At 41.6% G+C, this 26022-nt stretch overlaps 1 protein-coding gene across 2 annotated transcripts in view; it reads left to right on the top strand.

Annotated features, from left to right (window-relative positions):
* The window catches only part of ENTREP2 (endosomal transmembrane epsin interactor 2), a 1465465-nt gene that overhangs the window by 859943 nt on the left and 579500 nt on the right, over positions 1 to 26022 (top strand). For both annotated transcript variants that reach the window (XM_073586920.1, XM_073586919.1), the window contains exon 3: positions 4899 to 5009. In XM_073586920.1, coding sequence (XP_073443021.1) covers positions 4899 to 5009 — 111 coding nt within the window. The remainder of the gene's footprint in view (positions 1 to 4898; positions 5010 to 26022) is intronic.

Here is a 26022-nt window from a genome sequence, read left to right as displayed (position 1 = left end):
TCAGTGCACTCCATGTCAGATTCATCTTGGCCTGGGTAATTCACCATTTGACTTGATAATCCAGGCATGGTATGTGAAAACAGCTCCATGGAGTAATCAGTAGTATGGCCTGCGTCATCCTTCAATCTTCGTTGGGGTGAAGGACACAAGGAAAGGTGTGGTTCATGAACATGAGCCTCCAATGACGACTCAGTGCTTTTACTTTTTACAACTGAAGAAGAGGAGGCGATACAGCTGGAGGCTGAGTCAGCAATGTAAGACAAAACTTTTTCCTGATGCTCTGGCTTTAAAAGCGGTTTGAAAAACTCCTAGAAAACTAAGCGTTCGAGGCCTTATGTAGCCAGACGATGACGCAGGCTCAACACCTCCTGCATTCGGTCCTATTTTGCTCTTGCCACTACCATCAGATCCACCACCAACACCATCATTACCAGCTGCCAACCCCCGCCCAATTCCATGGCCTCTTCCACCAGCCTTCCTCATTTTTGGTAGAAATGTAGACAAAATCCAACAAACTATATAGTAATGTAAAACAAGGTACAAGGTGTCTATAGGACAGGGGAGATTTTGAATTTCTGCAGACACTTGTGGACACTGGACACTTTTGGATTGTGTGAGGCCCACTGATATCTGAGCGCTATGTGACAGGCTCGATGGCACAGCTGTGACCAAAGTGACTAGAGGATAAGGGAGATTTTGAATCTCTGCACACACTTTTGGACACTGGACACTTTTGGATTGTGTGAGACCCACTGATATCTGAGCGCTATGTCACAGGCTCGATGGCACAGCTGTGACCAAAGTGACTAGAGGATAAGGGAGATTTTGAATCTCTGCACACACTTTTAGACACTGGACACTTTTGGATTGTGTGAGTCCCAATGAATATCTGAGCGCTATGTGACAGGCTCGACGGCACAGCTGTGACCAAAGTGACTAGAGGATAAGGGAGATTTTGAATCTCTGCACACACTTTTGGACACTGGACACTTTTGGATTGTGTGAGGCCCAATGAATATCTGAGCGCTATGTGACAGGCTCGATGGCACAGCTGTGACCAAAGTGACTAGAGGATAAGGGAGATTTTGAATCTCTGCACACACTTTTGGACACTGGACACTTTTGGATTGTGTGAGGCCCAATGAATATCTGAGCGCTATGTGACAGGCTCGATGGCACAGCTGTGACCAAAGTGACTAGAGGATAAGGGAGATTTTGAATCTCTGCACACACTTTTGGACACTGGACACTTTGGGATTGTGTGAGGCCCACTGATATCTGAGCGCTATGTGACAGGCTCGATGGCACAGCTGTGACCAAAGTGACTAGAGGATAAGGGAGATTTTGAATCTCTGCACACACTTTTGGACACTGGACACTTTTGGATTGTGTGAGGCCCAATGAATATCTGAGCGCTATGTGACAGGCTCGATGGCACAGCTGTGACCAAAGTGACTAGAGGATAAGGGAGATTTTGAATCTCTGCACACACTTTTGGACACTGGACACTTTTGGATTGTGTGAGGCCCACTGATATCTGAGCGCTATGTCACAGGCTCGATGGCACAGCTGTGACCAAAGTGACTAGAGGATAAGGGAGATTTTGAATCTCTGCACACACTTTTGGACACTGGACACTTTTGGATTGTGTGAGACCCAATGAATATCTGAGCGCTATGTGACAGGCTCGATGGCACAGCTGTGACCAAAGTGACTAGAGGATAAGGGAGATTTTGAATCTCTGCACACACTTTTGGACACTGGACACTTTGGGATTGTGTGAGGCCCACTGATATCTGAGCGCTATGTGACAGGCTCGATGGCACAGCTGTGACCAAAGTGACTAGAGGATAAGGGAGATTTTGAATCTCTGCACACACTTTTGGACACTGGACACTTTTGGATTGTGTGAGGCCCAATGAATATCTGAGCGCTATGTGACAGGCTCGATGGCACAGCTGTGACCAAAGTGACTAGAGGATAAGGGAGATTTTGAATCTCTGCACACACTTTTGGACACTGGACACTTTTGGATTGTGTGAGGCCCACTGATATCTGAGCGCTATGTCACAGGCTCGATGGCACAGCTGTGACCAAAGTGACTAGAGGATAAGGGAGATTTTGAATCTCTGCACACACTTTTGGACACTGGACACTTTTGGATTGTGTGAGGCCCAATGAATATCTGAGCGCTATGTGACAGGCTCGATGGCACAGCTGTGACCAAAGTGACTAGAGGATAAGGGAGATTTTGAATCTCTGCACACACTTTTGGACACTGGACACTTTTGGATTGTGTGAGGCCCAATGAATATCTGAGCGCTATGTGACAGGCTCATTGGCACAGCTGTGACCAAAGTGACTAGAGGATAAGGGAGATTTTGAATCTCTGTACACACTTTTGGACACTGGACACTTTTGGATTGTGTGAGGCCCAATGAATATCTGAGCGCTATGTCACAGGCTCAATGGCACAGCTGTGACCAAAGTGACTAGAGGATAAGGGAGATTTTGAATCTCTGCACACACTTTTAGACACTGGACACTTTTGGATTGTGTGAGGCCCAATGAATATCTGAGCGCTATGTGACAGGCTCGATTGCACAGCTGTGACCAAAGTGACTAGAGGATAAGGGAGATTTTGAATCTCTGCACACACTTTTGGACACTGGACACTTTTGCATTGTGTGAGGCCCACTGATATCTGAGTGCTATGTCACAGGCTCGATGGCACAGCTGTGACCAAAGTGACTAGAGGATAAGGGAGATTTTGAATCTCTGCACACACTTTTGGACACTGGACACTTTTGGATTGTGTGAGGCCCAATGAATATCTGAGCGCTATGTGACAGGCTCGATGGCACAGCTGTGAGCAAAGTGACTAGAGGATAAGGGAGATTTTGAATCTCTGCACACACTTTTGGACACTGGACACTTTTGGATTGTGTGAGGCCCAATGAATATCTGAGCGCTATGTGACAGGCTCGATGGCACAGCTGTGACCAAAGTGACTAGAGGATAAGGGAGATTTTGAATCTCTGCACACACTTTTGGACACTGGACACTTTTGGATTGTGTGAGGCCCACTGATATCTGAGCGCTATGTCACAGGCTCGATGGCACAGCTGTGACCAAAGTGACTAGAGGATAAGGGAGATTTTGAATCTCTGCACACACTTTTAGACACTGGACACTTTTGGATTGTGTGAGGCCCAATGAATATCTGAGCGCTATGTGACAGGCTCGATGGCACAGCTGTGACCAAAGTGACTAGAGGATAAGGGAGATTTTGAATCTCTGCACACACTTTTGGACACTGGACACATTTGGATTGTGTGAGGCCCAATGAATATCTGAGCGCTATGTGACAGGCTCGATGGCACAGCTGTGACCAAAGTGACTAGAGGATAAGGGAGATTTTGAATCTCTGCACACACTTTTGGACACTGGACACTTTGGGATTGTGTGAGGCCCACTGATATCTGAGCGCTATGTGACAGGCTCGATGGCACAGCTGTGACCAAAGAGTTTAGAGGATAAGGGAGATTTTGAATCTCTGCACACACTTTTGGACACTGGACACTTTTGGATTGTGTGAGGCCCACTGATATCTGAGCGCTATGTCACAGGCTCGATGGCACAGCTGTGACAAAAGTGACTAGAGGATAAGGGAGATTGGATTGCTTTTAAAAAAGCAGTTTGCGGAGCAGTGGGTAAACAGCAATGCCAGCCTGTCAGGAAGCCTTAAAAGGCAGCCCAACAACCAACACCACTGATACACCACAATATAGCCTCCCCTTGCACTGCACACACAGTGACTGGTGTGTTGTGCAGGCCAAATTGCTAGCAGCAGAAGCAGTTTTTTTTTCTTCTCAGCAGGACAAAAAAAAAAATTGGGATTGCTTTTAAAAAAGCAGTTTGCGGAGCAGTGGGTAAACAGCAATGCAGGAATGTCAGGAAGCCTTAGAAGGCAGCCCAACAACCAACACCACTGATACACCACTATATAGCCTCCCCTTGCACTGCACACACAGTGACTGGTGTGTTGTGCAGGCCAAATCCCTAGCAGCAGAAGCAGTTTTTTTGTCTTCTTCCCTGCCTAACGCTCTCCCTACAGAATCAGCAGCAACCTCTCCCTATACTGAGATCGGCAGAAGTAAGATGGCGGTCGGCGTGCACGCCCTTTTATACCCCCTGTGACGCCCACCAAAGCAAGCCAATCATTTGCATGCCCTTCTGAAAGATGGTGGTGACCCCTGCCTATGTCATCACGTTGCCCACAGTGTCCGTGGATCCTGATTGGCTGAAAAAGAGCGCAAAACAAATTTTTGAAACGCGACTTTGGCGCGTAAGTCGCCTACCTCGTGGCCGACCTCATCCTAGGGTCGGGTTTCGTTTCATGAAACCCGACTTTGACAAAAGTCAGCGACTTTTGAAATTTTTCGACCCGTTTCGCTCAACTCTAGTTACTACTTTATAAGTCATCATTATCAGATTGGTGGGGATCTGCTACCCGGTAATCCATTGTTCAGGTGTAGGCACTTGTGGTAGCATTCGGATGTGAGAAATGTACAAAGCAGAACACTCTAATACACTGTTTAGAAGAAAATGGGAGCTAATTAAATTATTAAAAAAATAACACACTACAGTAGGTACAGATTTTTAATTGGTGCTCAGAAACTTCAAGATACACTTGTTTCAGAATAAACAATGAGGAAATAGCAAATACAGCTTAGCTTGTGAACTGTATTCAGTGATGCATTCATGAAGACTTACTGTGCTGATATAATTTGAACCATTTTTTGTTCTTATTTTCTAGCTTTTCTAGCTTTATTTTAGCATCACCATAAGGTACAAGATTGTGTTTCACTAATTTGCTGCTTGTGTTTTATTTTCAGATAACCTTTTTTATGTTGCTGTCGGCTGTTTGTGTCATGCTTAACTTGGCGGGTTCCATTCTCTCTTGTCAAAATGCTCAACTAGTCAGCTCTCTTGAAGGCTGTCGACTGGTAAGTACCCATATTGTGACCTACTATACAGTATATTGACTCAAATATTAGTTTATATTACTTATATTTTATGTTTGTATTTCTAGACCATACTGCAGTGATAAAAAAATGTCAGCTTTACCACTACCGTAGGAAAAAAATACTCTTATTTTAAGACTGAAAGGTCCTTCAAAAATGATGTACAAGACCTGGCACTTTTCTTTGGGTATAAAGAAGTGATCAGCCAATCTCCTACTACTGAAGTCTAAAGGGCATGTCACACTAAGAGATATCGCTAGCAATATCGCTGTAACTAGTGACGTTATAGCGATATTGCTAGCGATATCTGTGTGTCTGATACTTACCTACGACCGGCTCCCCCGCTGGTTATCGCTGATCGCGCGAGAACGTTCAGGACTGTTTCTCGTCGTCTGCTTCCTGTGGCGCTTCCTGCTGTGAGGACGAGCGACGCGTGGAGCCGGGCGGGAGGACGCAGGATCGCCTGGTGTGACAGGTAAGTAGCGACCCCCGTCCCCAGCGATGTCGCTTGTGAGATCTGCCTATGTGGCAGCTCACTAGCGACCACTTAGCGATGTACCAGTGATCCTGACCGCGTCATATCGCTGGTCGGGATCGCTGGTACATCGCTAAGTGTGACAGTACCTTAATGTGTTTGTCTATTACTTTGTACTGGAGGAAATGAGCAACAACCAGATGGGTAAGAATAATACTTATCAGTAAGCAAGATTCCGCGCTGTGGGGTGTGTGATCTATATGTGAATGATCACTATGTAAATGAACTCAAAGCTTGGGATGTGCATAAAATTAATACCAGACTGAAATTGTAATGAAAACACACTAGGGTTTGTGCCTTTATGTGAATACAGGTGGTGTATCAATGCAATTCCCAGTTCATGAGAGGGCATGCAGTACAATACATTACTTTGCTATGTCCTGAATTGTGGATTTGACCTGTAATCAATTGATGACTTATGGACAAAGCTGAATCACTTACTGGGATAGCGATGGTTGGGGAATCTAATTGGTATGTCCAAAAAGGCTGAGAGCTCCGTGCGGGGAGTAGAAATCCTATGGAGAGTCCTCCCACAGCAATGCGTCCCGTTTGGTGAGAGACTCGAGACACCGGTGGTGCGCTCCGGCCGGAAGCACAGCCGTGTGGTAGCAAGGTCGATAGGGGACGCATTGATATACCACCTGTACGCACATAAAGGCACAAACCCAAGTGTGTTTTCATTACAACTTTGGTCTGGAATTACTTTTATGCACACCCCAAGCTTGTGGTTCATTTACATAGTGATCACACACCCCACAGCGTGGTATTTTCTGACTGATATATTTTGCTTTCCATGCTTTGGTGACTGGATTGGCACAGAATCTGTCTCGGTACCAGCTGCTGTAATACAACTGCATACCTGTGAGCGCCAATGTGTTCTACTGTTATTCACTAAAAATAAAACTTGTTGCAGATTTGTAGCATATAAATAAAAACACACTGTGTAAAACACAATGGGAGAGTTAGGGGACCCTGTCTAAGAGAAAAATGGTATTTGTTGCCCATAGTAACCAATCACAGTTCAGCTTTCATTTCTTGTAGTGTGCTTGAAAAATTAAAGCTGAGATGATTGATATGAGCAACTGAAACAGTTATTCTTTTAGACAGTTTTAGAAATCACCCCCATGTGTATGTCTTCTTTGACAAATATTGACACTTTAATTAGGAAATTTGAAATACACAGTTAAAGCCATGATGTGAATATATGCAACTTAAATTAGCTACATATTTATCTTACACTAGATGGTGGCCTGATTCTAACACATCGGGTATTCTAGAATATATATGCAGTTTATTTTTGAAGATTTAATAATAATACAATAATGCACCCCCCAATCCTGATATGTATGGTTCTCTCACCCCTAATCCTGATATATATGGTTCTCTCACCCCAATCCTGATATGCATGCTTCCCCTAAACCCCCTATCCTGGTATGCATGGTCCCCTAACCCCCCAATCCTGGAATGCATGGTCCTCTCACCCCCCAATCCTGGTATGCATGGTCCTCTCACCCCCCAATCCTGGTATGCATGGTCCTCTCACCTCTCTTTCCTGGTATGCATGGTGGTCTTACCCCCCTTTCCTGATATGCATGGTCCCCTGACCCCCCAATCCTGGTATGCATGGTCTTCTTACCCCCCTTTTGGGGTATGCATGGTCCCCTCACCCCCCAGTCCTGGTATGCATGGTCCCCTCACCCCCCTTTTTTGGTATGCATAGTCCCCTCAACCCCCTTTCGTGGTATGCATGGTCCCCTCACCCCCCTATCATGGTATGCATGGTCCCCTCACCCCCCTTTCTTGGTATGCATGGTCCCCTCACTCCCCAGTCCTGGTATGCATGGTCCTCTCACCCCCCAATCCTGTTATGCATGGTCCCCTCACCCCCAATCCTGTTATGCATGGTCCCCTCACCCCCCTTTCCTGGTATGCATGGTCCCCTCACCCCCAATCCTGATATGCATGGTCCCCTCACCCCCTTTCCTGGTATGCATGGTCCCCTCACCCCCCTTTCTTGGTATGCATGGTCCCCTCACCCCCCTTTTGCGGTATGCATGGTCCCCTCACCCCCCAATCCTGGTATGCATGCTCCCCTCACCCCCCAATCCTGGTATGCATGGTTCCCTCACCCCCCTTTCCTGGTATGCATGGTCCCCTCACCCCCCTTTCCGTGTAGCCGTGACCAATCAGCGTCGCGGCCCTGTAGCCGCGACCAATCACTGCCGCGGCCCTGTACAAAAATAATTTTAAAAAATAAAAAAGTTATTCTCACCTTCCGACGGCCTCCTGTCTTCTTTCCACGTGCCCGGCCTCACGTTCCCAGTAATGCTTTGCGGCTTAGACCGCTGATGACGTCGGTCTTCTTTCTCGCTCTTGCGAGAGTGACGTTGGTCTCCTTTCTCGCTCTCGCGAGAGTGATGTCATCAGCGGTCTGAGCCGCAAAGCATTACTGGGAGCGCGAGGCCTTGCACGTGGAAAGAAGACTGGAGGCCGTCGGAAGGTGAGAATAACTTTTTTATTTTAATTCCCTTTTTTACAGATTAAGGTCTGAGCCTGCTGCTGATTGGTCGCGGCCTGGCGGCCGTGAACAATCAGCGGCAGGCGCAGCTTACCGTTACAAACAGCTGCGCCTGTCGCTGATTGGTTGCGACCTGACGGGGGCCTGGCGGCCGCGACCAGTCAGCAGCCCGCGATTTCTGTTACAGACAGACACGATAAGGCGTTTATATATATATATATAAGCTTAGCATTCATGAAGACAGGACTCTGGATAGGATTGAAAGCAAAGAGTCAGTCTTTGCTGACAACACCAAACTATGTAGGATACTAAAATCTGACCTTCAGAGTACAATATTGCAAAATGATCTGGTTAAGATGTCTGAATGGGGAAACACTTGGCAAATGAGATTTAATGTAGATAAATGTAAAGTAACGCATCTAGGATGGAGTAATCCTGTTGCTGCATATACATTAATTAGGAGTATACTCAGGACTACAGAGTAGGAGAAGGACTTGGGTATTCTGGTTACAAGTTAGCTGAGCAGCAATGCTCAATGTCAGGCAGCAGCTGCAAAAGCAAACAAGATTTCAGGGTGTATAAAAAGAGATAAAATCCTGTGATCCCAACGTATTGTTACTCCTTTATAAATGTTCACATTTTAAAAAGGATATTTACAAGTTAGAGTCAGTTCAAAGGTGGGCAACTAGATGTAGAAGGGATGGAAGGCCTCTCATATGGGCTTATTTAGGTTAGAAAAAGCCTCAGAGGAGATCTCATTTACTTGTATAAATATATGTGTGGTCAGTACAGAGGACTGGCACATGACTTATTCCTTCCAAGGACCATACTAAGGACCGGGGGCACTCATTAGGGGTAGAAGAAAGTCGATTCCAGCAGCTAAATAGGAAACGGTTCTTTACTGCTAGAACAGTCAGACTGTGGAATGCTCGACCACAAGAGGTAGTAATGACAGACACTATAACAGCTTTTAAAAAAGGGCTGGACGATTTCCTTGATATACATAACATTGCGGGTTATAGTTAATTTAGTGACAAAATGTATTAATGATGGAGAAAGGTTGAACTTGATGGACCTAGGACTTTTTTCAATCTATATACAGTTAGGTCCATATATATTTGGACAGAGAAACATTTTTATAATTTTGGTTCTAGACATTACCACAATGAATTTTAAACAAAACAATTCAAATGCAGTTGAAGTTCAGACTTTCAGCTTTCATTTGAGGATATCCACATTAAAATTGGATGAAGGGTTTAGGAGTTTCAGCTCCCTTTAAAGAATAGTTTGGGGTTTGTTTTACTTTCCTAAGGCTAGTTTCACATTAGCGTTTTTTTGCGCAGCGCATCGGGCGCATAAAAAATGCAAAGAAAAACGCAAAACAAACGCGCGTTTTTTTAACGTCATGCGCACGCTGATGTGTAAAAAAAACGCAGCGTTGTTTGCGTTTTACATGCGTTTTTTGCATGCGTTGGCGTTTTTTATGCGCATGCGTTTTTAAGTGTGACGTTTTTTCCATTGTCTAGAGAACATTCTAGACTTGTTTAACTCAAAAACGCATGCGCAAAAAAACGCAAGCGTGCGCAAGACCATGCGCACGCATGCGTTCCCATAGGCTCCAATGTGGTGTTTTTGCGCATTCCGTGCGCAAGCGTGCGCATGCGTTTTTTTGACGAGACAGGGCGGAACCAAAAATGCAACATGTTGCGTCTGGCGCGCCTGGCGCAAAAGACAAAAAAACGCATGCGCACGAAAACGCAAGTATGCGCAAGACCATGCGCACGTCATGTTAAGTATAGGTGCGCAGTGCGCATGCGCACGGGTGCGCACGATGCGCTGCGCACAAAAGCGCTAATGTGAAACCAGCCTTAGCAATGAGTCTCTCAGTTTCCACTTTTGCTAAATGTATTTGTTTTTTACACATATTTGGTGGCTTATAACAAACCCCTATGAGGATTTTATTACTTTTCTCTCCTTGTATCTCCACCCATAGAGACTCCACCTCTTCATTTCCCTCTTGTATATCTTCTCTTAGTGTGGGCTTTAAAGTGGACTTTATATATAGACAGACTCCACCCCCTTTCCTATTTTTACAATCCCTCTTAAGCAAATCATATCCTTGCAAGTTAGCCGCCCAGTCATAGCTGTCGTCTAACCATGTCTCAGTTATTCCTACTATGTCGTATTTTTCCTCATACATTACCAACTCCAGATTAGATGAGTGCACAGAGTGAACAGCAGTGTGAGCAGCCTTTTCTTACCTCTGCACCACTGTATATCAAGTAATAGACTAGATATACAGGGTGGGTGGGAGTGTGAGCAACCACTTCTTATCTTAGTACCACTGGTATCTCGAATATTAGATCAAACTGGCAGACTGGACAGCAGTATGAGCAATCTCTTCTTACATTCTTACCTCAGCATTTCTGGTATCTCCAGTATTACATTAGAAAGACAGTGTGGATAGCAGTGTCAGCAGCCTCTTCTTACCTCAGCACCATTGATGTCTCCAGTAATAGACTAAATACACAGGGTGGACAGCAGTGTGAGCAGCCTCTTCTTACTTTAGAACCCGTGATAGCACCAGTATGCGGTCAGATAGACAGGGTGGACAGCAGTATGAGCAGCCTCTTCTTACCTATGCACCCCTGGTTTCTACAGTTTAGATATGAATATCCATTGGTAGCCCATTTTACTACTCATGACGAGAAGAGGTGGAGTCTTCCGACTGCACTTTCTCACAGGCTCAAGTCCTATTAACATTCTTTTTGTGTACGTGTAACAACATGAAGGCAATTTTAATTTTACAATGATTACCTCCATACTAGACAAAATTAGCATGCTTTGATAATAAAAAGGTCTTTAGGAGTTTAATTATAATTACATTCTCCACCCAGAGGATCCCTTTAAATTTGACAACCACAATGAGTTTTTTGGGGATATTTTTAAATCTCTTTCACTATTAATTGCAGTTGACAGAAAACTAGTATGATTTGTAGATTCCCCTACATGTGTTATCTTCTGAAAGAGTTTTAACTCCTCTATGTTACTCTACTTATAAAGGATTACATAAATCCCACATGTAATCCAGAAGACAAGAAGTTAACAGAAACGTAACAGCATGCCGCACTGACAGAAATACAAAGCGTGCCCCCTGTGAGTACAGTCTGAGGAATTTGTTGCATTTTGCAGTGTGCTAGAATAACTGTGTCCAGCAGACAAATGAGGTAAGAGACCCAGAGGCCTCTGTGGTTTATATTTAGCAAAGTGAATTGGCAAAAAACCAACTTCTAACACACTTGAAGTCTTTTAAACAGTAGGCCATCCTGCTGTACTTCACTCATTTCCCTCTTTATTGTGTAAATTCTTTTTAATATACTTAGTGAAAAAAATATTTTATTGCCTACAGATTGTGCCAGAACACATCTGAATGGTATTTTTTATGAAGGGAGGATAAAATATGGGTATTTACTGATTTACCACTATTTTTATGGGAACTACGTAAAGTTGTTTTCCCATGAAAGATTTTTATGGCATATTGGCTCTTTTTGTATCTCCTATTGACTTTAAGACTTTAATGGAGCGTGACCACGCACATATGCTAATTCTGCAGCAGGCACTTCTTTGACATGATTAGTGAGGGGTCCAGTAGTCAAACCTTCCTTGATCTGACTTTTACAGAGCGTTCATATCCTATTTTTTTTAATAGGGAAACACCCTTAATATTTACTGCTTGTGTCTTTTTTAGTTTGCTGTTGTGTTCACAATACTCTTTTGTTTGTATTTAAACTGTAATGTACGTTGTGCAAATATCTCTGTATGTGTGTTCATATTCTCATTTTTATTTCTATTATTACAACTGCTTGCATTATAGATGTTTTGATATTTAGGAAGGATAACCATGTAGAGTTCTTTTCCCCACGAATTCCTAGTCTATAGGCAAAGACAGTCTGTTTTTGAACTGTGAATGAAGAATAAAGCTTGTTGTAAAATTGTCAAAGCTATGATCAGCTCACCTATCGACGACTGCACAGAATCCCAAATGCAAGGAAAGGCAGTTCATAAACAGAAAGAAGAGGGTGGATCCAAATAAAATCCCAGATTTTATTACAATTGATTAAAACATGATTCCAGTGAAAAATTCACATTCTTCAATGGATAAATATGTCTGAGAAAGAAGTCCCAAGAGAAATTGAAAATCCTGACCCTCAGGCAGTGGCCGCTATGGGGTCCATGAGTCAGGGGGGCCTGCACAGCGCCACTTCACATGCTGCATTATACTATATGAGGGGGCTGCAGTATATTCTATGGGGGCTACATTATATTCTATGGAAGCTGCATTATACTCTATGGGGGCCTATATTATATTCTATGGGGCTGCATTAGACTATGAGGGGGCTGCATTATATTCTATGGGGGCTACATTATATTCTATGGAGGGACTGCATTATACTCTATGAGGGGACTACATTTTATTCTATGGGGCTGCATTAGACTATATGAGGGGGCTGCATTATATTCTGTGGGGCTGCAGTATCCTCTATGAGGGAGCTGCATTATATTCTATGGGGCAGATACATTATATTCTATGGGTGGCTTCATTATACTCTGTGAGGGGGGCTACATTATATTCTATGGGGGGCTGCATTATACTCTGAGTGGGCTACATTATATTCTATGGGGGGTTTCATTATACTCTGTGAGGGGGCTACATTATATTCTATGGATGGTTGCATTATACGCTATGGGTTGGCTGCATTATACCCTATGGGGTTGCTGCATTATGATCTATGGGGTGGCTGCATTGTACTCTATGGGATGGCTGCATTATTCTCTATGGTGTGGCTGCATTATACTCTATGGTGGGTTGCATTATACTCTGAGGGGGCTGCATTATTCTATATGGGAGTTACATTATACTCTATCAGACTATGGGCAGTGCATTATACTATATGTACTATATGGGACCTGCATTGTACTGTATCGAGGACTTTGGAGAAGGCATTTACTATATGAAGAACTATGGGGAGTGCATTGTACTACATGGATGACTATAGAGGTGCATTATGCTTTACAGGGGACTATGAAGAGTGTATTATACTATATGTGGACTACAGGAGTGTATTATACTATATGGAGGACTATGGGAGTGTATTATACTATATGAAGGACTATGGGGAGTGCATTATACTCTATGGAGAGCTATTCAGAGTGTATTATACTATATGGATGACTATAGAAAGTGTGTTACACTCCCTATATTACTCCATATAGTATAACACACTTTCTATAGTCCTCCATATAGTATAATACAATCTGCATAGCTCTCCATAGAGTATAATGCACTCCCCATAGTCATCCATATAGTATAATACACTCCCATAGTCCTCCATATAGTATAATACACTCCCTATATTACTCTATATAGTATATTATACTATATGGAGGACTATGGGGAGTGTATTGCACTATATGAAAGAATATGAGGAATGTATTATCCTATATGGAGGACTATGGAGCACATTATATTATATGGAGGACTATGATGTGTGCATTATACAATATGGAGGATTGTGGTGCACATTATACTATATGGAGGACTATGTGGTGCATTATACTATGTGGAGGACTATGGAGAGTGTATTATACTATATGGAGGACTATGGGGAGTGTATTATACAATATGGAGGACTATGGGCAGTGTATTATACTATATGGAGGACTATGAGGAGTGTATTTTACTATATGGATGACTATGGGGCACATTATCTTACATGGAGAACTAAGTGGTGTGCATTATACACTATGGAGGACTATGGTGTACATTATACTATATGGAGGTCTGTGGGATGCATTACACTATGTGGAGGACTATGGGGTGTATTATTCTATGTAGAGGACTATGGGGTGTATTATACTAAATGAGCAAAATGCTGGCTATTCATCAAGTGAATGGATTGTTTGTTCTCTGCAGCACATTTCCCCATGAATACTGCAGATATACCGCTGATAACATGATACTGTATGAAGACAGATTGATCTATTAGTGATTGTTCTGTCCCCATCATTGTTCCTCAGCTGGTGTAAGGGGACCGGGAAATAAGCGTCGAACAACATCAATATTGATGATCACACTCATTAAGCAGCCTGAACACAGCACATGTAATTACAACTAAAAAGTGATTCTGTGTGATGTGCAATATGTTAGCATTTGGGCTCTCATTTTAAACTTTTGCCCAGGGCCCCACTTTGCCTTAAATCGGCCCTGGATATAATGACATGTATCCTTTTATAAATCAAAAAATGTTTTTTGATAATTTATATGTTTGTAAATGCCACCAACTACACTGCCCTTATAACAATCCAATCATAGTGTCCTACATAACTTTGTCATGTTACAGTTTGTAATAGTGTCTTTTACTGCCTCAATAGCAAAGCAAGACAGTCATCTCAATGCTAACCAGTCCAATTACCCCAATGAAGGAAACCGCCAACAATATTGGCTTAGTGATAAAAAATAACTATCTCCTCCATTCTCATCTTTTGCTTACCTCTATCACAGGGTATGAGCACTCGTTGCAGATTTGCTGCGGATCTGCAGTGGTTTTGCCGCTGCTGATCCGTTGCAGATCTGCAAGTGATTACAGTATAATGTTATTCTATGGGGGAAAAATTTGCTGTGCACATGCTGCGGAAAAATCCGTGAGGAAATGCCACGTTTTTTTTTTCACAGCATGTTAATTCTTTGTGCGGACTCCGCAGCGTTTTTACACCCATTCCATTATAGGAATCCGTGTAAAAACGCATTCCAAATCTGCACAAAATCTGCAATAAATCCACAGGAAATCCGCATAAACAACACACGGATTTTGACCTGCGGATTCAGCCAAGAGATGCAGATTCCAAGCAGAAAATTCCACACATCAATCCGCAATGTGTGCACATACCCTTAGACAATTAAAGATTTCTACAGCTCTATAGATGCTCACACATTTTAGATAGCTAGGGTGGCAGTAACTTATAGCTTGTGTGTCACAATGCAAAAATGTCTAACAGGGTCAGTAATGAGCAAGAGTCCTTGATAGTACTGCTCTTCTCGTGTGAGCCAAGGAAACCTGTCGTCCCCCTTAGGGTCCAGGGCCTAGGTGCAACTGCAGCTCCTGCACTGACTATAGTTATGCCCCTAACAGTGGAATAGTTCCAACAATCCATCTCTTGCACGTTATATAGGATGATTGCAAAGCATGGTGGAGTGGTAATGGTTGTCATTTAGAAGCCATAATAGCGTCACATGCAAATATCAATAAACTGACAATATTTTTAAGTTTATTCCCATTTGTACAAAACATTTACTTTTTCTTTTGTTTTTGTTTATTTTCTGAGCTTGCTAGCATTTCATGTGTGATATGTTTGTGACAGACACAAGCTTTGTTAAAAACTATTCTACTCTGCTTAAACAAAACAATTGACTGTATTCTTCCGCCTCCTCTATTATTTTACACAGACAGGAAAGAATGGCTGTTTATAACTAGAGCTTGACTTTTTCAAACTCAAAATGATTCAAGAAGACAAACTAGTAGAGATGAGCAAATCTGGCGAAATTTATGTTTGCCAAATCAGCAGATTTTACTGGGATATTCAATTCACAGCACATTTGTACTCCATGAACTGAATGTCCCTTAATATGCTTTAGCCTTAATGTTTGTAAGATGTAAGAAAAAAACCCAAATAATATTCACCACTCTAGCTACCTCAGCTGTTTGCTCTCCACCATATGGTCCTTGGCGCATCCTCATGCTAGGCCAGAATCTCCAGGCACAACTAGGCCCAGAACACTGTGCATGCATGTAAGGTTGTACGTAAGAAGATGTTTTCTGTGACCTTACGGTGCACTCTCTAGGCCAGGACTTCCAGCTGCTACTGGACCCAGAATGATTTCAAGGTAGTCCTAAGCCCAGTTGTGGCTGGAAGTCTCAGCATAGTGTGAGGATGTGCTGAGGATGATACAGGGGAGATTGAGTAACAAACGTGGCTGAAAACGTAAGGGGTGAGGTATTATTTTTTTTCAACCTTTTGTTGGCCCTCTATCATTCAGCAAAACTGTAGCCTGCTAGTCAGCTTTCTTATGAATTTGCATGAAACAAATTACAAACAATCCGCATTCTGAAAATATAGATTTTTGTTCAATTCCATTCAAATAAGTTTGCGCATCTTTACTAACTAGGATACTGTGGGTGGATACCAACTTAGTAAATCTGGAGTACTACATCTGATCTGCCTCAACCTAAACCAGACAACCTAGGCTAGAGTACTGTAGATCATAAAAGTAGAAAGATATACATAAAAAAGCTTAAAGTGTGACTGCAGACTTGTGAATCAGCAGAGAGCACAGCTGCATCCTATGAGGATTCACTGATGAAGTCATGGTGAGAAATTTGCATACTTCTGGCCATATTCCAACTAGAGGTGTTGCCTCTCTGAATACCCTTGGATTGAGCAAAGCTGTGCACATCTAGTAGGCACATGATCATATATATGCAAATCACATACTTGTGATCATGTGCCTGCCGCTCCAGGCACCAGCACCAGAGAATCCTCGAAGTGTACAGTGGGTATGGAAAGTATTCAGACCCCATTAAATTTTTCACTCTTTGTTTCATTGCATCCATTTGGTAAATTCAAAAAAGTTCATTTTATTCTCATTTATGTACACTCTGCACAGCATCTTGACTGAAGAAAACAGAAATGTAGAATTTTTACAAATTTATTAAAAAAGAAAAACTGAAATATCACATGGTCATAAGTATTCAGACGCTTTGCTCAGACACTCATATTTAAGTCACATGCTGTCCATTTCCTTGTGATTCGCCTACCACCTCAACTCATTAACCTAAATATCCTTGTGTGGCCCATTCAAAATTTTACCATAACCAGGTTCCTGGCATCATGTTCTCACATGCTTTATGCATTTAATAGCCCTCTGTATCTGTACTGTTACATATTTAGACTGTTAACTGGTTCATGCAGCATCACAGGAAAACCCGATTCTTACACTATGGCTGGTCCGAACAATAAAACAATTGTTACCATCCACCTTTCATGTCTCCCCTTTTTCCTTATAGTTTGTAAGCTTGGTATCTGTTTTGATCTATGTGTTTATTGGTATGCTGTACTATCCATTGTCTGTACAAGTCCCCTCTGTAATGCAAAGTGCTGCAGAATATGTTGGCGCTATAGAAATAAAATTATTATTATCCTCCTTGAGATAGTTCTACTCCTTCATTGGAGTCCCGCTGTGCGTAATTAAACTGATAGGACTTGACTTGGTAAGGCACACACCTGTCTATATAAGACTTCACAGCTCACAATGCATGTCAGACCAAATGAGAATCATGAGGTCAAAGGAACTGGCCAAGGAGCTCAGAGACAGAATTGCAGCAAAGTACAGATCTGGCAAAGGTTACAAAAGAATTTCTGCAGTACTCAAGGTTCCTAAGAGCACAGTGGCCTCCATAATCCTTAAATGGAATAAATTTTGGACCACTAGAATTCTACCTAGACCTGACCATCCAGCTAAACTGAGCAATCGTGGGAGAAGAGCCTTGGTGAGAAAGGTAAAGAAGAACCCCAAGATCACTGTGGTTGAGCTCCACAGATGCAGCAGGGAGATGGGAGAAAGTTCCACAAAGTCAACTATCACTGCAGCCCTCCAGCAGTCGGGCCTTTATGGCAGAGTGGCCCGATGGAAGTCTCTCCTCAGTGCCAGACATATGAAAGCCTGTATACAGTTTGCTAAAAAAACACATGAAGGACTCACAGACTATGGCAAATAAGATTCTCTGGTCTGATGAGATGAAGATAGAACTTATAATTCTAAGCGGTGTGTGGAGAAAACCAGGCATTGCTCATCACCTGCCCAATACCATCCCAACAGTGAAACATGGTGGTGGCAGCATTATACTATGGGGGTGTTTTTCAGCTGCAAGGACAGGATGACTTGTTGCAATTGAAGGAAACATGAATGCGGCCAAGTACAGAGATATCCTGGATGAAAACCTCTTCCAGAGTGCTCTAGGCCTCAGACTTGGCCGAAAATTCACCTTCCAACAAGACAATGACCTTAAGCACCCAGCTACAAGAACAAAGGCGTGGCTTCATAGCAACTCTGTGACCAGTTTTGACTGGCCCAGCCAGAGCCCTGACCTAAACCCAATTGAGCATCCCTGGAGAGATCTAAAAATGTCTGTCCACCAACCGCAAGCTTTCGAGACTACGCAGGTCTCTTCATCAGGCTAGACTAATACAAAATCTGAAGAATAACATATTTATACACAAGACAGCACAGAAATAACTCAATATAACTTAAAATAACAATAATTAATATGTTATTCTTCAGATTTTGTATTAGTCAGTGCCTGATGAAGAGACCTGAGTACTCTTGAAAGCTTGCAATTTGTTACCATCTTTTCAGTTAGCCATTAAAAGGTATCAACCACTGAGGAATCTCAATTTTAAATATTCTTCTATCTATTGGCTAACACGGTACAAAGATATATATCTTTCCTGTCCACCAACCTTCACCATCCAACCTGACAGAACTGGAGAGGATCTGCTAGGAAAATTGGCAGAGGATCCCCAAGTCCAGGTGTGAAAAACTTGTTGCATCATTCCCAAGAAGACTCATGGCTGTACTAGCTCAAAAGGGTGCTTCTACTTAATAGTGAGCAAGGGGTCTGAATACTTATGACCATGTGATATTTCTGCTTTTTTTTACTAATTTGCAAAAATTTCTACATTTCTGTTTTTTTTCAGCCAAAGATGGGGTGCAGAGTGTACATTAATGCGAAAAAAATGAACTTTTTTTAATTTACCAAAAGGGCTGCAATGAAACAGAGTGAAAAATGTAAAGGGGTCTGAATACTTTCCATACCCACTGTATAGTCCATGCACTGTGAGGATTCACAAGTCTGAAGACTTGTACCCTAAGACCAATGGTTTAAGTTTTTCTTATTTTACATCTACCTGTACTCTTAAAAGTAAAAATGATCCTAAAATTATATAAATCTTTTTCCATTTATTAAAAACATTATTGTCCAAGACTATCAAGCATCCTTTTATGTAAACCTCATTTAAATAATATTATCACACCTGAAATAAGTCAAATTTTGCAGCCATTCTCCACCAGCTATGTGAAAACCATCTGTAAGAAATGCAAATTGCTCTTAAGGTATGATGAGTCAATGTAGTAGCAAATGTTTTCTGGAATGACTGTATTGATATCATGGCTTCAGAATGAACAACATGTATTGGAGTTGAGCAGCATGGGATAATGCAGCACAACAGTCTCGTTGCATAAAGCTTGATGTCGTTAAGGCCTGTTTCACACTTCAGTTTTTTGTGTCAGTTAAAATCCGCCAAAAAGGCGGAAAAGCGGATCCGTTCCTAACTGATGTGAACGAATGCCACCGGATCCGGTTTTTTGACGGATCCGTCGAATGAAGAATTTTAAAGGAACCGCTGCCCGGGAAGGAGAGAGAGAGAATGAATTTTTTTTCTTCTTCTCTGGCTGCCAGAAATGATTTCAGGGTTAAATTTCCTCCTGACTTCATTCCTCCGGGCATGCGCTGTATAAAAATGCGGATCCTGCACTACAGAAAAACGTTAAATGGTCCGTCCAGGCATCTCAGCGGATGCAAAAAAATTGACGGATCCGCAAAAAACCGGATCCAACGGATGGCCATCCGTCAAGATCCGCCAGTAATGCAAGTTAATGGGGAAAAAAACAGATCTGCCAAAAAAAATGGCGGATCCGTTTTTTTTCAAAAACGGCAGATTTTGACTGATGGTCGAAAACGGAAGTGTGAAACAGGCCTTAGTAAACATTCCCAGCCATTCCCAAAAGTGTCAGTGGAGTCAGTATACAAGGCATAAGACATCAATTGGTGTGGATCACAGTGGAGTACACTCTTTCCTCAGACCGGTATATAGCTTTATACAGTCTGTGTACATATTATATGCATCATTCCATTTGATACTTGTACATATGTGCATAGTGAAAAGGCAAGTTTTGTTCTACATCTTGCACATTCCGCAGGCAGTACGTTTAATAGTTCTCTTAGCCACGGAAACTAACACTATAGGGATTTTTCTAAACATCACAATAGATTATTTAATGTCCAATCCCGTGTTTGGAAACACTGTTAGAAAAATGCCCATCGTTCGTTCGAATCAAAATTCACATGTTAGCTGAAATATGTTGCATCTGTCAATCTTACAAAAAAATGTAATCTAACATATCCTTGCAGGCAGTCCTTCAACTTTTCATTATTTCTTAGTTTCCACTTAATCAACTGCGTGCTGTTTTCAATTTCTGCCTTTTTCTATTTCACATCTCTTGGTATTCCCTTTATTAAAGCTGATGAATCCAATTTCAGCTAACATTGGTATTCATTCTATATCATGAATAAAATAGTTCATTTAAAATAACAATATTCAATAATGCGCTGCATTGAAATCCAACTTGAGCTGGGCGCCATCTTCTTTATTAGGACATTGGGAGCTCTTTAAAGTACGACCATTTAAACCAGGTCTTGACCTCAGCTTAATCTCTCTGTAAAATATGCAATTCAGTGTGACATGCTATTTGCAGCTGTCAGGATTACGAATCATTTGCAATTAGCTTAATAAGAAAAACACCAAACAAAACAGATTCATCTCATTGGACATGCTCATAATGTACAGTTCATACAGTTTAACAGCCATCAACGTAACAGCTATTAACTATGGTCTAGTGAAAAATCTAAGTACAGCGACTAGAATGCAAATACAGTTGTGTAAATCATGAATTGACTACATGTGACTGCTGTGTATCATATGGTATAAGTGAATGGGATTATAAAACATCTGAAAAATGGAAATCAAGCAGAGTTCATTGGATAGTGGATGTTCCTAAACATCTACTTGTAAAATTTGATACAAGTACAAAAATTGCAAAGATCAATTGACACCAAGAAAGACTATAAAGCACTGTGATATAGTGGGGAAAATAAGTATTTGATACACTGCCCATTTTGCAAGTTTCCCCACCTACAGAGAATGGAGAGGTCTGTAATTTTTATCACGGGTACACTTCAACTGTGAAAGACAGAATCTAAAAAAAAAAACAGAAAATCAAATTGCATGATTTTTAAATAATTAAATTTCATTTTATTGCAATCCAGACGTAACAGAGTTGGAGCACGTTGTGGGACATATGGATTGTCCGTGAACAGGTGAGGATTACTGTGAGTTTTTTTTATTTTTACAATAGTAAATGGGTAATAGAAGTCCGGGTGTGTTTATTTCAATTAAATGACTTTTTTCTGTGTGTTTATTTCAATTAAAGGACTTTTTTCTTTGTCTGTGTCTTTATTGCTTTTGATTACAGGGTTTGTAATGGGGGTGTCTGATGATGGGCTTGATGTCAGCAGACATAAAACAGCTGAAATCAACCCACAAACTATTACCCCACTTACCACCGTACAAGGGCAAGTGGGAAAAGTGGGGCAATACGCCAGAATTGGCCCATCTAACGAATGTGCCTTTTCTGGGTAACTGCAGTCTGCTATTTTTAGGCTGGAAAGGGCAAATATCTTTGGCCTCTTCCCAATTTGAGAATACCAGCCCCCAGCTGTCCACTTTAGCTTAGCTGGTTATCAAAAATGGGGAAAACCCTACGCCGTTTTTTAAATTATTTATTTAAATAATAATTAAAAAACAACATGGAGACACCTCTATTTTTGGTAACCAGCCAAGATAAAGCAGACAGCTGGGACTGCAGCCCACAGCTGTCGGTTTTGCCTGTGTTGGTTTTTAAAAATAGACGAGACCCTACATCTTTTTTTTTTCTACACCATGCGATGGACAATCACAGCCATGCTAATACTTAACATTGCTGTGATTAACCTGGTAGTGCCCACACGGGAAAGCTTGTTGATTGGCTGTGCTGCAGCCTTTCCACAAGCTTTGTTTGGGCTGCCAAACCTGAACAATAGCACAGACTTCCGGGAGAAGTCTGTGTTTGGTGCCAGTGCACGGATGGGTGCAACTTCATCTGAAAGCAGGTTGATTTAGGCAAAGAGAAGCTGAATCTAATGATGTATCACATGGTTTACTGGATACAGCCATTCTGATACAATCAGAGCTTTTAGATTTAGAATGAAGTAGAGCTGAAAAAGCTAACCCCTCCCACACCAGGCTCTCCATGTACAAAGTCCATAGACAGTGAGATGCTTAGTTACAGGACTAGTAAGGCAATGTTAATCTCTTAGTGATAAATCCTGCAATGTTAGTAAACAACAGCACTTTGACAAGAGACACATCCCTGAATTCAGTGTTTCAGTCTCTATTTTCTGCTGTCTTAAGATTACATAGCAAAAACCTGTTGATAGATTCCCTTTAATTGGGCTAGCCCTGTACTTGTGGGGCAGTTAGATAGGTGAGTGTGGAGCTGTGTATCCCTTGATTGAGCTTGCCCTGCTCTAAACTGAGGCAGTGTTATAACACCAATGACATATTTGTCTGACACTCGATTATACATTCCATGTATTGCATGTCAAGGCACTATTCTGCGTGCTTCACCAGAGTTGCTGGCTTCTTCTGGGGTTATTACAAGTGGCTAATATTGTAGATTAGTCACATATAAATCTTGCAGTATGTAATTGAGCAGAAATAACCCTTTGTCATTAATTTTATGCCATTTCTGCTACATAAAAAGGGTTCTCTAGGACTACAATATTTCCTGAATAATGTTTATTTGCTAGGAATCTGCACCAAATTGAATACTAGCATACTATCCTGAACTTTCATTTATTCAGAAATTTTAGGAAACTTTTAACCATTACTTTCAAAACTAATATGCTTTATATTTGACAGTAAAATCTTGTATAATGATACTTTTTAATCTGTCTTGAATATTAAATGTTCACAGTCAAAGTAAGAATATAGTTAGGCATAAGTCCCACCTCAATTTCACCCGTCAATGTGCGGCCTGCTCACAGTCCCCACGCTGAAGTAGATAAAATTCTGCTGCTTCTTTCTGAAATGTAATCATATCAATCCATGTTAAATGGAATGGAGAAAAAATGACTTGAGGAGATATTGTATCATTTTTTTCATTTCTAGCTTTGTCTTTTTCAATGTTTCCACCTCCTCTGATTTCTAGGTTACCCAAAGTGCTTCCCAATGTACACTGGTAAATGTCAACCCTGTGATTAAAACCATTTTTCATGTAAGCATGATTTATTTCAGATCCATGTACCCTGAACTACTTTCTCTCTTCCCCAAAAGCTGGCAGGTTATAATAAATGTGAAGATTGCATTTTTCTATTGAGTCATCAGTTGGACAATATTCTTGTTACACTGGAAGTAACACAATTTACCTAATAAGTGCACTGTAATATCACAAGAAAACAAGGTTATGTGTTACTCCAAGAAGTTTAATAAATGTTCTGACCTAGTAACTTTTTTAATGGATCACCCTTATGAGTCGTGTCTATTTGCTCTCAGCTTCTTCTTTTGAATGTTCGATACAGTTGGAGTAAAAATAATTCCATACGAATGGGATTGTTGAGCCTCCAATCTTTTCAATAGAATTCCAAGCTGACTTTATTATTCTTTATGGATTTATTTAATCCTACTAGGATAATGAGCGTTATAGTGGGTAAAGAGCATGAATGGCCACTTGTAATTTTTAATTTCCCCCTCAACTGAGCCACTGGAAAGGTACGGACTGGGCAAACGTGGCTTTCACCTGAGATGAAAGTTGATTTCTGGAGAGTAGAGGAGGTGGACATGCAGCAATTAGCTGATCACCATGCTATTTTTTTAAAGCATTTGTCTTAAACAGAAAACTCCTTTAACAATAAAAAAAAGTAGCTGGGATAATATAATACAGTCAATATAAAAATATTTTTTGCATAAAGCCTGCATTCATTCCATTAAAAGGTTTTGCTTTAGCTGGAATATGTAATGGACAATTAACCAATCCATAAATGCAGGGCCATTTGTATTAGCTATTATTTACTAATTACCTGAGACACTTTCTATCATAATACAATCAAATTAAATTTTCATTTTTTTTCTGTCTAATAGCAAAGCAAGTTTTATTTTCTTGCCATGGAAAGATTTGCCATTCTTCCCTCAAGTCATTGTACCCCTAACCTCAATCACCTGAGGATGACACATGTTGATAAAATATGTCTAGTATGATGTGTTCATGGTTTTATCTATTGCAGAGATGATTTCATCTTTTGAAATTCATATTTGCCAGGTTTGACACATTTTTCTTTAATAAATGTAACTGAACTGAAGTAAATAGAATGTTTAGGCCGCAGCAACGCAATGAATGTCAAACTAGTTAAGTTGTCAATTAACGTATATACTCGTGTATAAGTCGAACCGAGTATAAGCTGAGGTACCTAATTTTGCCAAGAAAAACTTGGAAAACTTATTGACTCGAGTATAAGCCGGGTATACATTCATCCCTATTTTGGTATGCATGGTTCCTCATCCCCATCCTTGTCTGCATGTCTCCTCATCCCCATCCTTGTCTGCATGGCTCCTTATTCCCAACCTTGCATGCATGGCTGCTCATCCCTGTCCTCGTTTACATGGCTCCTCATCCCTATCCTTGTATGCATGTCTCCCATGAGAAAAGCATAAAAAAACATTCTATTTACTTTCCCTGCACATCCTCGCAGCATCTTGTTCCGGTGCCAGCAGCTCCTGTGACTGAGCGATAATGTGTCCCTGCTCAATAAGGGAATGAATATTAACCTCTCTACACACCTATGGGAGTGGAGAGAGGTGAATATTTATAATTCTTAAGTAGCATGCACCCGTGATAGCTTGGCAGCTGCTGGAAGCTGGCGGCTGCGGCTATAACTGTGCGTGCTATAAGAGAAATGAATATTCATTGCAAGTGCAGTGAATATTCATTTATCATTAGCAGCAGGCACAGGCTTTAGCCACAGCAGATGGCTTTTACCTCCTGTGACCCGCAGCTCCGCCGCTCCCCCTCCCCTGCCGTCTTCTGGGACTATGACTCATGTATAAGCCGAGGGGGGCATTTTCAGCACAAAAAAGTGCTGAAAAACTCATTGCATACATGAGTATATACGGTATTTACTTTAATGGTTTATATTTCTTTATACCCAATTAGTATATTGGATGTTATAGTGGGAAGGGAGCATGAATGACCACATTTTTTCTCATCTAGTGTGATGGATTGTGGGACTGAGCCTCCAGTGTAGCTGTGCCCACCCAGAGCCTATACTGATTCTCAATTAATTACAGTGCCTTGAAAAAGTATTTATACCTAATGATGTCAGTTTATGTAGCCACTTATTGATAAGTTTGAACTTGGGCCATACGCCTCCATCCATTTTTGGATGATGGATTGAACAGTGCTCTGTGGATGTTCTGAGCTTAGACTATTGTTTTATAACCTAACTCTGCTTTGCACTACTCCACAACTTTATCCCTGACCTGAGTGGTGTGTTTTTTTGTTTTCATGATGCTATTTGATGTCTATCCCCTTCCCGACATCTGACATACTAGTACATGAGATGTCCAATCCCACTCTTTGGTGCAGGCTCCGGGGCTGAGCCCGCACCTTTTCTAGCACATGACAGCTGACAGGTGCTCCTAATAGTTAGGGTGGAATCGTGGACAGGTGAGGGTTTTTTTTTTGTTTTTATTACAAATTCTGGCTGGATGTGTTTTTTTTACAATATAACTAAATGATTAATAATGGATAGGTGTCTTATAGGTGTCTCTCCATTACTAAGCCATGGGCTTGATGCCACCGGATACCACAAAAGTGACATCAACCCCACAAATATGAACCACACTTGTCACCGCCACAGGGCAAGTGGGAAGAGCCAGGCAAAATGCCAGAATTG

The sequence above is a fragment of the Dendrobates tinctorius genome, unplaced genomic scaffold (assembly GCF_039654945.1).
Source record: "Dendrobates tinctorius isolate UK_male_01 unplaced genomic scaffold, ASM3965494v1 ptg000097l, whole genome shotgun sequence".
Classification (NCBI taxonomy): Eukaryota; Metazoa; Chordata; class Amphibia; order Anura; family Dendrobatidae; genus Dendrobates; species Dendrobates tinctorius.
Note: the sequence above shows the minus strand (reverse complement) of the source record. Positions and strands in the feature narration are given on the sequence as shown.